Source organism: Neltuma alba, unplaced genomic scaffold, assembly GCF_004799145.2.
Source record: "Neltuma alba isolate B1F8T4 unplaced genomic scaffold, ASM479914v2 tig00012377_pilon, whole genome shotgun sequence".
Classification (NCBI taxonomy): Eukaryota; Viridiplantae; Streptophyta; class Magnoliopsida; order Fabales; family Fabaceae; genus Neltuma; species Neltuma alba.
This window is the reverse complement of record NW_021636875.1, coordinates 307,295-321,310: the sequence shown is the minus strand read 5'-3', so window position 1 is coordinate 321,310 and position 14,016 is coordinate 307,295. Positions and strand designations below refer to the sequence as shown.

The following is a 14,016-nucleotide window of genomic DNA, read 5'->3' as shown; positions in this document are numbered from 1 at the left end:
TACATTAAGAGTTTAATTACGAGGCTGTATATGAGTACGATGCTTCTTTTTTTTTTTTTTAATTTCTGGACCGAATGCATTGCTTTATGTTTGGTGCGGTGAGATTCAAGAGGAGGTTTTTGTGGCTCAAATTAAAGTGATGCCGACAAGCTTAGTGTCATTCAATAATGCTTTTTATTCTCGAGGGAAAGCACATGTTTTTCATGATTTGCAATATATTCCAATCATTTATTCAAAACTTACTATACATAACTTTAGTCGTTTCGTTCATCTTGGTACAGTATATTTAGTGTACGTAATATTAAAATTTACATATATATGAATTTTTGTGTGGATAGCACTAAATAAAGCCCCATAAACTTGAAGTCACACAGCCAAAAAAAATAATATTAGGGGACAATTTTTCGCACCATGAAGCAGATTTCCAACGCGGTGGTTGACCTGTTGAAGAGAAGAGGTATTCCGGTTGATTACTTGTTTCTGAAAGAGGAGGGAGAGAAAAAAGAAGAACTAGTGGAAGTTGTTCATTGGCGTATTGCTTTTTTGTGGAGTCTGATTAATTCATTGGGATGAAGCTCTCACTTTACACTTGTGTTCAGGCTGTTGGAGTTATCCAATAGCGAAAACTCAACATCTTTTAAATAATTTTTTTTAACATTGAGAAACTTTATATTTTTAGATTAAATTATTAATTCAAGTTTTGTAAGTGAAAAATCATATTAATTAACAGATTTTTGTTTGCCACAAGACAAAAAAATTATATATACATATATCGAACGGTTTTCGGAATTCAGGCGGTGCCAAATCTGACATTGCAAGCCATTAATTGTTTGGCCTAAGTATATGAGAGATCAATGTCCACTGATAAATAATTGTTGTTGGTATCTTAATAATAAAAATCAAAATCTAACCACAAGAACACAGGGGATCGATCTATCGGTGGATGGATTCTGAAGGCGTGGGTGGATAGGAAAGTTTATGCTTTCCCCGTCGAAAAGGGACGTCCGAACGTCATTCTATGAATTTTCTGTCTTTCTTTGGGCCGTCTACAATTACATGCATCTATCATACTACCCTCGATAATTCTTTTTTTAATGTTTTTATTTATAAATCGATATCATAAAATTTTTTTCCCCCAATAATACTATCTGACGGCCTCTAGACCCTAATTCCTTCGGTTTTCAAGCCATGGAGTATGCTTTCTTCTACCTCGTCTCCGCCTTGTGGTCTTATTCCAAGCTCTTGATAGCTGCTCTCTCACACTCACACTCATTAATAACACCATTAAACACCCTCACTTTACCCGTAAACGCCAAAAATACAAACTTCCCCCAGGTCCTAAACCATGGCCGATTGTTGGTAATTTACCTAAGATGCTTGCTAACAAGCCGGGCGTGCCCAAATGGATACACAAGCTCATGAAAAATTTAGACGCCGAAATTGCATGTTTTAAATTGGGAAACGTTTACGTTATCCCAGTGACTAGCCCTGCTATTGCGTGTGAGTTCTTGGAGAAAGAAGATGATGTTTTTGCATCAAGACCTATGAGCATGGCATCTGATCTCATATCAGCTGGTTATTTAACGACGGCACTTGGGCCATACGGAGAGCAATGGAAGAAGATGAAGAAAATGATAAGCAAGGACTTGCTTTCTCCCATGAAGCATCAATGGCTTCATGCCAAAAGAATGGAGGAAGCCAATAACCTCACGCACTATGTTTATAACCAATCCAAGAGTAAGAATGAGGATGGAGGTGGTTCTGTGAATGCGAGTGTTAGACATTGGGCCCACGTCCACCCTTGATGGGCCAGACTATTTGATCCAAGAGAAAAGAATCTCTTGGATCAAGAAAATCAATCACAAATCAGAAGCAATTAATGATTGACTAGGGAATATTCAATCAAGTATTCAGTACTTGATTAATTGGAGAGAAATCAATCAGACATTAATTGTCGATTATGGAATCAAAATATTATCCCACAATAAATGAGGGAGATTGTACCTTCCTGAAATATGGGCCACCCTAGCCCTATAAATAGGAGGTGTCTCCAACCATTCTCTTCACCCCACACCGTAGAGCTTTCCGGTGTTCTCTTCTCCTCTCTCTGGTGCATCTGCTGTGCCATTCTATAAAGACTCGAGTAGTCAAGATACTACGTGAGCTACCATCATCATGACCCAGAACCGACCCGGTATGTTCCCTTTCTCTATCCATTTTATTTCCTTTATTGGCATTAGAGCCTGCCTGATCCTATGGCTGTGCTTCTTTTGCACGTGTTAATTTTCCGCTGCCATTTTCTTTTTTCATATATGTGTTATATGCCCTTTTTTTTTAACATGTGCTCTATTCCCTTTTTTTAAATGCATTTTAAAAATGTTTTTTCCCTGTCCAAATGGAACCAAACCTGTTTGCTTTGTGATTCTGTTTCCCGAGTTGCTACGAGTTTTGCCTCTTACTTCTAGTTATTGCTTTCGCACTCCATCTTTGTTTTCTGCCCGTGGGAAAGCTCAAATTTTGAAACACTTTTTTTTTTAATAATGAAAGATTGAAACTTTCATAGCTTTTTGGGAAAATAAGTAAAGCTTTCTCACAAACGGATAAAAACAAGCTTTTACAATGTTTTTCTTAATCCGAAAACGTTGCCCATTGCTTCTGTGTTCACAGACTAAAATGTCCATGGAGGAGATTTTTGATTCTTTGAAATCACATCTTTCTGTGTGAACAAAGGGCACGATTGTGTAGTTCGTGACGAGACGATTCCAACGACACCAAGAACACGTCAAACAGACACCGAACAAGGGAGAAACAGAGGAGAGAAGGTGGCAGGTCATTGATGGGCCCGCTGAACCTCCAGCCAGGTCAGGCCAACTCGGTTGCAGAAAGAAGAGGACCCAGGGCCCCAAAACAGCATTGTTTTGGGACCCCCGGACACTGCGTTTCCCTAAGTGAAACGTAGCGCACTGGGTAGAGCTAGTAATCGGGCCCAGCCCGCCAATAAAGGCAGGCTCGGGTTGGCAATATGCCAGCCCGCACCGTTTTGAGCCCGCTCCGCCGCGGGTTGGCAGGCTGGCCTGCTTTTTTTTATTTTAATTTTTCATATAATTCCTAATATAGTTAAAATATTTTGACCCTCAAATTCCACATGAACAATTAAACATTGCTTCTTTCATATCATTGCATAAGTAATTAAACACTTTATATATTTGTGATTATGTGTGAAGTTATACGAAGATCATTGTCCATCTTTTATTTTTCATTTATTTGTTGTGTCACTATAAAAGCCTTTATAAAATTAAATAAACATGTGATACTTATACATTTATACATAAAATGTCTACTTAATTAATTTCGATAAGAAAACTAAATTACTTTGAATAAAAAAAACTAGTTAAATTAATTATTTATAAAAAGATATATTAGTTTTTAAAAATATATTCTTAAATTATAAATTAATCTTCACTTAATTTTATCATAACTCACTACTCAAATTCAAGATTCAAAGCCTAATTTTAACATTTCAAATTAAGCTCAACCTATATTAATAATAATAGTTTTTATTTTAAAAAAAAGAATATGTAGGCAGGCTGGCGAGCTAGCCCGCACCGCCACAAGCTGGCCCGTATCCGCATCGCCAGCCCGCATTACCACCTCTAGCACTGGGCCACCGGGCCCAGTAGTCTGTTTAAAAAAAAAAGTTTTTTTGGGTAGCCCAGTTTGACCACATTTTTTTATTGTAAAAAAAGGGTTCCTTTGAAAAAATATTTTTTTAAAAGAAAAAAAGGTGGGAGAGGTGGGTCCACATGCCTATGTGGCGCGTGGGACCCACCCATAAACCTAATGGTAACCTAAAACACCACTATGCTCATAATGACACGTGGAGTCTAACAGAGCACTGTCCTGAGCAAACAGAGGTCTAGATGGCGGTGCGTGGACGTCATGTGCCACCCCTATGAGTGGGCCTCTCTGGAATTTTCTAATTTTCATGAATTTTTTAAATCCTAGGATGTCTAGGTGTGCGTGAGGGTGCTTGGGATGTCCTTTTTGGGTACAATTTGATCCAAAAATTTCCTAAATTCATGAGTTTCATATTGATATGAATATTGGATATTTTTACAATTAATGTGTGTGTTTTTATTACATTTTTAATGTATTATGACCATTTTTTAGCCTCCCCCCCATTTTGATTATTTTTGTGAAAAATTCCCTAATTAAAAATTCAATTTAATCCTCTATAGGTAAGTCATGGCTAATCCTGATTCTGAGTTTTTCCCCTCTTATTTTCCGTTATCTGATAACGAATTCAACAATATGAAAAGTGGAGAAGCATAGAGCACCAATAAAAGGATGAAAGCCCCATCTGTTCAAGGCTCCAATATCCCCAAGGATATAGAAGGTGATAAGGAGGAGCCCTTACCTTTCAAGGCCACTGATGAAGAGGTGGACAGAGAAATCGACAAAGGATTGATGAAGAAAGTAGCGGAGAGGGATGCCTATGACTACGAATATGTGGGAGATCTGCATGATGCCCTACACCAATACACCACAAGTGTCACAAATCATAGCAATGCTATGTTTTATGTGGATATAATAACCCAATATCGTAAGGCGCTTGTCAGATGGTACCAATTTCAGCACAAACTTTTGGAAGGCTATCGTTACCAAGCATCTTGAAAACGTTCCCGTAAAACGTAGAGAAACTTTATTCAATTACGCTTTTGAGCTTTAAGTTGTACTTATGCTTGCTGAGTTTTTTAGGTTGTTGCGTTTGTTTTTGATAGTCAAGACAATGTGAACCTTGCTGCAACTATTTTGGGCGTTTTTATTTATTAATAATATTTTATTACTTTAATTGAGTTGGAGCTATTTTCGGATTATGAAATCCAAATGCTTGAACAAGTGGATAAGTTCGGATAAACCAACAATGAGAAGGTGAAAGGAGAACCAACATTAGTGAGATGGGAGCCAACCTAGTTGACTCTTGATTGCGAAATTGGCAATCCTTTCATCCGATTACTATTGGTCTTCCTTGAACATGATTTTTGTATACCATTGAATAAAGTGCATAATTGTCTATGTAACAATGATATGTCGCAAATGGGTACGAAGTCCATAATAGCTAAGCTGAACAAAGGCGACAAGCTGAACGGAGATAGCTACGGTATGTGGCACCGTAAAATCTCCTATGTCCTAGAGGAACAAGACGTCAAGAATGTCTTATCAACTATGCTGCAACAACCTGATGCTATAGCATCGCGAAGGGGCATATACCACTTGGAAATAAAAGAACAGTATCGCACGCTTGACCATGATGAGTGCCATGGAAAATGACGTTATGCGTGAATTCAAATATTGTGCGACTGCCCAGGCTATGTGGATAGCCTTGAAGGACAAGTTTGATGGCACTTCTGCCACTAAACTGAGAAGGCTTACCATCAAGTTTGACATGTATAAACTAAGGCCTAACACTCCTGTCAAGCAACACTTGAGGGACATGTTGACCATGATTCGAGAGCTAAAAGAGGTAGGGCATGCTTTTTCTGATGAGCAACAAGTACAGGCCGTCATAAGATCACTTCTAGCTAGTTGGGAGCACATGAAGGTCAACCTCACGCACAATAAAAGCATAGTGACCTTCACAGATGTGGCAAGCCACATCAAACTTAAGGATGAAAGACTGGAGGCTACGAAGTCCACCAACCAAGCATACTTAACTAAAGGAAAAAAGGGTTCATCCTCTAAACGTCAGAAGGGAAGAGGTCCCAACAAAAAGGCAAAAAGGGACCCAAATGCTCAGAAAGGCAAGAAAACCTTTCAAAAGGGTAGGAAGCCTGCCAAGAAGAAGCTTGACACGGCAAAGGTCAAGTGTTATACTTACCGCAAGAAGGGATACTTTGCCAAGGATTGCTCTGAGGAGAAGGTATTGAGTTCAAATCCTTCATATTTTTCATATGTTTCTAGTACTACTTTTATAGCAGAAGCTAATCCTGTATGGGTTATAAACTCAGGTGCAATAGACCACGTCAGTAGAGATCGTGGGAACTTTACAATTTTTTGTCGACTACCCACTAAGAGCAGATGGCTTTACGTTGGAAACAACACAAGGGTAGAAGTCAAAGGGATCAGCACCTGTAAGTTGACTTTGCAAGGAGGGTGAACCCTGGTCTTAGAGGATGTGCTCTATGCTCCAAATATCCGGCAGAATCTTGTATCTGTCATGTCTTTAATTAAGTTTTGTTTTGGTGTTCACTTTCATAATTATGTCATTGACATTAAACATAGGACCGAATTTATTAGATCTGGTTATGCTTTAGATGGATTTTTGGTTTTGGAAAATTTTAATAATAATTTCAATTCTAGTTCTTGCTATGCTGTTACTTCTGATACGAACTACGATGTATGGCACGCTAGACTTGGACATATTAGTCAAGAACACATGATCAAACTGGCAAAGGAGAGTTTGCTAGGAAATGTATCCAAGAAAGAAATGTCCCTACGTGAGCATTGCTTAGCTGGCAAAGCCATAAGGAAGCCTTTTGGAAAGGCATCCAGAGCAGAATATCCTATGTAGTTAGTATACTCTGATATTTGTAGACCTATAAGTGTGAGGACAAGGCACAGAGCTTGGTATTTTATTACCTTTATTGATGATTTCTCGCGATATGGCCACATCTATCTGATCTCAAACAAGTCAGAGGCCTTGGAATGTTTCAGAAAATACCTCAACCTTGTAGAAAATCAGTTGGATTACAAAGTCAAGGCCTTAAGGATTGACAGGGGTAGAGAGTATCTATCCGACCAGTTCAAAGCACTCTGTGACAACAAAGGGATAGTTAGGCAGCTAACTGTTCTTGGTACCCCATAGCAAAATGGGGTTGCCGAGAGAAGAAATAGGACCCTTCTCGACATGGTTAGGTTTATGATGGCTCAAGCAGAGCTACCAATCTCCTACTAGGGAAACACACTTTCAACTGCTACCTTTATACTTAACCATGAGCCCTTGAAGTCAGTCACTTCAATACCCTATGAGCTATGGACAGGACACAAACCAGACCTAAGTGTCTTGAGACCCTGGGGATGTGTTGTATATGTTCATGACTCCTCCCATAAGTTTGGGAAATTAGGACCAAGAGGCAAGAAGTGTGTTTTCATACGCTACTCAGAACATTCTAAGGGGTACGTCTTCATTGGTGAAAATGATGACGGCTCAGTGACTGAGATAATGTCAAGAGATGCCACATTCTTAGAAACAGGATTTCCTAGCAAAGGGAGCATTGATCGCACTATTTCTCTGTATGAGAATGATGATTAGGAGGAAGCAACCAATACTCCTCAGTCCACTGATTTGAGTGGGAGGTTTAAGGCACTTTCACCACCAGAAAATCTTACCCACACACAAGCGCAGGAAGAGAATCCTACACAAGAAATCCCACTTTAGAGAATTAAAAAGGACAAGACCCCCTAAAGATGTTTCTCAGTCGAGGGGGCAACTCTCATTGTCAGTCCTAAAGATGACAAGGAAGATTCCAAAAGTGTTCATGAGGCATTGATAGGACTAGCTAAGGAAAAATGGCAGAGTGCCATGCAGGAGAAAATGGATTCAACAAAAGGCTATTGGGAACAAGTGGGTTCTCAAATACAAAAGAAAGACAGATGGGTCAATCGATAAACCCAAAACATGCTTGGTGGCAAAGGGGTATACACAACAGGAAGGGGTTGATTACGAAGATACCTTTTATCCCGTGGTACGTTTTAACTCAATCAGAATGATCTTGGCTTTAGTTTGCAAGTTTGGACTTGGAACTACATCAAATGGATGTGAAAACTGCTTTTCTGAACGGGGAACTAGATGAAGAAATATACATGAAGCAACCAGAAGGCTTCATGAAAAAAGGTAAAGAGGAGAAAGTTTGTAAGCTCCTAAGGTCTATTTATGGGCTGAAACAATCATCTAGACAGTGGTACCTAAAGTTCCACAAAGCAATAACCTCGTTCAACTTTAAATTGATCGAAGGAGATCACTGTGTATACATAAAGCGGTCAGGAAGAGACTTTGTTATCTTATCCCTGTATGTCGATGACATACCACTAGCTGGATCAAGTTTGAAAGCAGTTAAAGTAATCAAAGATTGGCTATCTTTGAATTTTGAAATAAAAGACATAAGTGAGACAGAATATATCTTGGGAGTTAAGATAAAAAGGGATCGTTCAAGAAAGTTATTGTCTTTGTCTCAAAAGATATACATAACAAAAGTCCTTGAACAGTTCAATATGAGAGATTGCAAACCCATGGATACCCCTATTATTAAGGGACACAACCTAACTGAGGATATGTACCATACAAAAGAATTTGATATAGAGAGCATGAAGCGAGTCCCATACTCAAGTACAGTTAGTAGTTTAATGTACGCGATGTTGTGTACAAGATCGAACATATGTTTTGCAGTTGGACTTATGAGCTGTTTCCAATCAAACCCGGGCATGAAACACTGGGAAGCTGTAAAGAGAATCATGAGGCACCTAAAGGTAGGGCTGTATAAAGACTGGGTTGGACCGAGTTACATCCTAGTCTGAAGTCTGGTCTGAAAAATGACCGGCTTGAAAATTTTGGTCTGAAGACCAGTCCAGTCTGGTTAGACCCGGGACCAAGACCGGGTTGGACTTGGTCCACCGGGTTACCAAACTAGTCTAGGTTGCTTTTCTATTTATATTTTTTTTAAAAAAATTCGCTACATATTTTTAGCTACAAAAATAATACATACTGGAACTGAAATAAATTACCCACATTGAAAAGAAACTAAAAAATATAAGAAAGGTAGGAGATGTTAATGCGAACTTGAAGATCATAGTCGTGGCAATGGAAGATGCGAACTGGTAGATAGCAATAATAGAAGATGCAAACTAAAGATGGTTTTTGTTGGTAAGCTAAGGCATAAACTAATGCCAGAAGAATTTGATGGTGTTCATCAGAGACGGTAGATGGGTTCGTTCACTGACATTATTGGGTCAACCTACGCTTGGAAGGATTCTCCGATGCTGATTGGGCTGGAGATCTCGAAGAGCGCCACTCTACTTTAGGATATGCATTCCTCTTAAGTAGTGAAGCAATTTCCTGGAGAAGCAAGAAACAGACATGTGTGTCTCTATCTTCCATGGAAGCAGAATATGTGGTGTGTTCTGCTACTGTTCAAGAAGCTGTGTGGCTCAAAAGGTTCTTGGTGCGATTGCCAGTAAACAACACGAATAAGGGACTAGTTCTCATACATTGTGATAGCCAAGCGGCAATAACTTATACTAAGGATCTAAAATATCACAGTAGGACCAAACACAGACATTAAGTATCATTTTGTAAGAGACAGGATTGCTAAAAAGCAGGTCATTGTTCAGTACCTTTCCACTCAAAAGATGTTAGTTGATCCCCTTACAAAGCCCATAGCAAGAGACCCTTTTATTAAACATGTAAAGGCTATGGGCAAGCGTAGAACTTGATATATTGAATTTTTCCTTTAATTCAATAAAGTGATGCACTTCCTTTTTCTTTTCAAATTATTCAATGGTATGCAAAACTTGTAGTGTCGTACAGGATAAGGTTGACTCTCTCACACGAGCAACTGTTTTCAAGTGTTCATGAGGAACACAGAAGATGAGACATTGCATGATCTCCAGCCATGAAGCAAGAGCCATGGAATGGTTAAGAAGTATCACCACACACATGTTGCCTCAAGTGAGCTTCAGATGAGATCTATGCATCAAATAGGTCGAATCATGAACATTCGCATAGTTTATGGACCCTATAGCCAGATAAAGAACTCATCTTGAAAGACGTCGTCATATGTCAAGTGAAGAGTTCTGGTTTTAGGTACTAAGTATGCCTAGAACTAAAGTCTACACGATGTTAATAAAGAAAAATGACACACGCTCTTAACAGATTAAGATGAACATCGTGACATGTAATTCATACTTCATGTGCTTCTATCAACTGCAACTGGGATGCGAGCCGGAAGATCCCTTGTCCCACTTTAGTGTGAGTCCCTAAAAGGAACAAACCTTTCATGATGCCCTTAAGACTTAGACAGTGTTATGAAGGGATAACCTAGTGCCTGGTACCTTGGCTTGCACCCTATGATCATAAGAGATCCAGTCTAATGGGCCAAATACCAGGAAAGGGATGAAGTTATACCTGAATGACTAGTCAGAAGGAAGATTAATCTTGAATTACAAAATTATGCTAGTATCTGTGACATGTCCCTTGTGAGCATATTGAGTAGCTCACAAGTGTGGATGCTATGCATATAAGCAGACGATCTGAGTTAGATAAACTTGACTCGAGAAGGATTAGACATGCCATGAGAAAAGTGTAAGGGTAAATCTGGAGCATTTGAGGCAACATGCAAACACATCTGTGATGTCCTTGTACACTAGCTCTGCCTTAAGAGTTTCTAGTGAACAAGCATCCAAAGCAGAAGACATTGTGCCCACACGGTCACGGCAGAGCACCAAGTATAAAATGAGAAAGGAGAATCGCACAATGGACGACCCATCAAGTGCGAGTGGGAGATGTTAGATATTGAGCCCAACTCCGCCCTTAATGGGCCGAATGGCTTGATCGAAAAGAAAAGAATCTCTTGGATCAAGAAAATCAATCACAAATCAGAAGCAATTAATGATTGATTAGGGATTATTCAATCAAGTATTTAGTACTTGATTGATTAGAGAGAAATCAATCAGACATTAATTGTCGATTATGGAATCATAATATTATCCCACAATAAATAAGGGAGATTGCACCTTCCTGAAATATGGGCCACCCTGACCCTATAAATAGGAGGTGCCTCCAACTATTCTCTTCACCCCACACCGTCGAGCTTTCCGGTGTTCTCTTCTCCTCTCTCTGGTGCATCTGCTGTGCTATTCTATAAAGACTCTAGTAGTCAAGATACTGCGTGAGCTACCAGCATCACGACTCAAAACCGACCCAGTACATTACCTTTCCCTATCTATTTTATTTCCTTCAATAGTAGCTGCTCAGCATTTCCGCGGGAATGTGATCAAAAGAATAATCTTCAATAGAAGGTAACTAATACTTTGAATAGTTTGTAATCAATATATGATGCGATATAATAAGATGGTACCTTCAAATGCTTGTTAATTTTAGGTACTTGGGAAATGGTGGTGGGGATGGAAGGCCTGGTTTGGAGGACGTAAAGCATGTGGATGCACTGTTGACATTGCTTAATCACTTGTACGGCTTCTGTGTTTCTGACTTTGTGCCAAGCTTGAGAAGACTTGACTGTGTGACATGTTTTTCATCATAATGGACATAAATTAGCAAACTAATGAATAAACTAAGGGACAGTCTACCCAATTATTGCTCTCGATATGTAGATATGCTCACATTTGACACATGCAAAGCAGTAGGGGTGTGCATGAAGCCCAAATGCCCGCTAAGCCCGCCCAAGCCCGAAGAAAAATTGCTCTGCCCAACCCAAAAAAAAGAAGCCCGAAAAAGAATGGGCATCTTTGGGCTGGTCATTTCATGGGCAGGGCTGGGCATCGGGCAAGATATGCTGCCCTGCCCATTTGGCCCTGCCCAGATTATATTTATATATATTATAATTTATAAAATCATATTAATATATTACATTTCTTTACCCAAAAAAAAGTTATTCCGTCCTCTTTGCAATTTAATTTATTATTGTTACATGTCTGTTAGTTTTCCATCTTAGGGGTCTAATTTTTCTAAAAAAGCAATAGTATCTTGCTTTTAACTTGTTCTTCATGAGCTTTATTGAGTACATCCTATGAAATGTAATTTTCAGTTATGGATGAAAGTTTTTTTACATGTGATATCGGCAGGCCATCACTATTTGGGCAACGAAGCCCGCCCTGCCCAGCCCACCCATGCCCAGCCCAAAATGGTTAGGGCTTCTATGGGCAGGGCCGGGCAGCGGGCTGCAAAATGCAGCCCGTTCATATTTTGGGCCGGGCATTGGGCAGGGGTCCTGCCCTGCCCAGCCCTGCCCATGTGCACCCCTACAAAGCAGATAAGGCCACTAAGAGGACGGCAGGTGACAGTGAACTTGGCCCCCTGATATGTTCCCATCAAAGGGAAGAGTCATGAATTTTTCTTTCGTTCCTCTTTGGTGATCCCTTTGATTTAAAGCCAATCGCAAGAGTCCGATTTTCTGGATAACGAAACGGACCCCACCTTACCTCGTAACTTTTTTGGAGCACCTCGAATTGTTTCTGATGTTCATACATAGACTGGATTGACCCAAGGATCGTTTCAGCTTATTATCTTACCATTTCATATACAGTCGCAGAACATAAAGTAATTAATCATGAGGGTGGCTAGAAATATTATTAATTATTTTATTATCAGCAAGCCAATTTTAAGGTTATCTTCAACTTTCTTGAATAATTAAAATGTTTTACTCTTTAAACTAGCAAGAGTCTTTGTGTGTTTATTTAATTTAAAAACGTACTTCAGTCTGCACCTTACAACACAACATTTATAAGCTTAACTACACATGGCGATAAATTAATGTCCAAGGAGATATAAATTACTTGGATATTATTTCCTTACCTAACCCACTTATATATATATAGATATATGTAGATGTCCAAGTTGCCGCTGTGTGGATACCAAAGTAGAAGTGAATACGTAAACTGAAAAACTCTTCATTAATTATCTGCAAGAACTGAATGAGACATCCTTTGAGATCTTAACCAAAACACATTTGGCAGGACATGATGATGGCATCGGTGGACAACCCATCAAATGCAGTGGAATGGGCACTCGCAGAAATGATAAACCAACCAGAGTTTCTTGAAAAAGCCACTCTAGAACTTGACCAAGTGGTAGGAACACATAGGCTTGTTCAGGAATCAGACATCCCAAAATTCAGCTATAACAAAGCTTGCTTAAGAGAAGCCTTTCGCCTTCATCCAATTTCCCCTTTCAATGCCCCACATGTCTCTATGCATGACACAGTGGTTTCCAGCTACTTCATCCCAAAGAGCAGCCACGTGTTAATGAGCAGACAAGGGTTAGGGCGAAACCCTAAGGTGTGGAAGGACGACCCTCCTAAGTTCAAACCAGAATGTCACCTCATGGACGAGGGGTCCGATGTGTTCTTAAGTGAGCCAAATTTAAGGTTCATAAGCTTCACTACAGGAAAGCGAGTGTGTCCAGCAGTGGTGCTTGGGACCACTATCACTGTGATGATGTTTGCTAGGTTGGTCCATGGCTTCACCTGGAGTGCTCCACCAGATCAACTGATTGAGCTTGTTGAGTCTGAGACTGATCTTTTCCTTGCTAAGCCACTTGTAGCCATTGCACGCCCGAGGTTGCCAGAAGAGGTTTACCTCTTGAATTAATTAATATTTTAATTGTTCTTATCGTTTGCGCAAATATCTGAGGCTAGGTATCAATTAATCGATAATCAATATCTGAAGCCGGTTTTTTTTTGGGGGGGGGGGGGAAGAGTCTAAGACTGTGTATGAAATAAATAAATAAATAACCCGAGGCTTTATTGCGAGAACAACATGCTTTTCTAAGATGTCTGCAATGTCCGTTCATTTCGCTCTACCTAAATTTTACCATTAACTCTTAACAGTCATCCGTTTTGGATAACTTTTAGAAAAATCCCAAAGAAATGACTATTAAATTTTAAAATTTTAAATCAGTATTAGTCACTATACCAAATGATTACATTCGAAAAACAAATGATAATATATTTTTATAGTAATTCCTGATTTAAAATTTTAAAATTCAATCGTATTTTTTTCCCATAATTTCTCCCCTAACATCTCAATTCTCACTGAAAAACGCCACCAGTGACTCACTGTAGCATCAACGCGTGTAGAAAATCAAAGCCCTAATTGTCACGTGATTGCGTACTTCTCTACTCTTTCTGTTTTATTTCCCCTTTTATATACTTTTAAGTGAATTTTGTGTTATTTATGGATTTGGAACACCCGTGAATAAAGTAAAGGACAGATTAATTAATGTGC

At 39.3% G+C, this 14,016-nt stretch overlaps 1 protein-coding gene across 1 annotated transcript; it reads left to right on the top strand.

The window, feature by feature from the left end:
• The first annotated feature begins 411 nt into the window (after positions 1-411).
• Positions 412-13,380, top strand: LOC114726404 (isoleucine N-monooxygenase 1-like). Its single transcript, XM_028912993.1, has 6 exons — positions 412-532; positions 1,240-1,769; positions 8,865-8,874; positions 11,022-11,073; positions 11,156-11,294; positions 12,748-13,380. Exons 1-6 carry the CDS (start codon positions 412-414, stop codon positions 13,378-13,380), a joined length of 1,485 nt encoding a protein of 494 aa, XP_028768826.1.
• Positions 13,381-14,016: the final 636 nt, after the last annotated feature.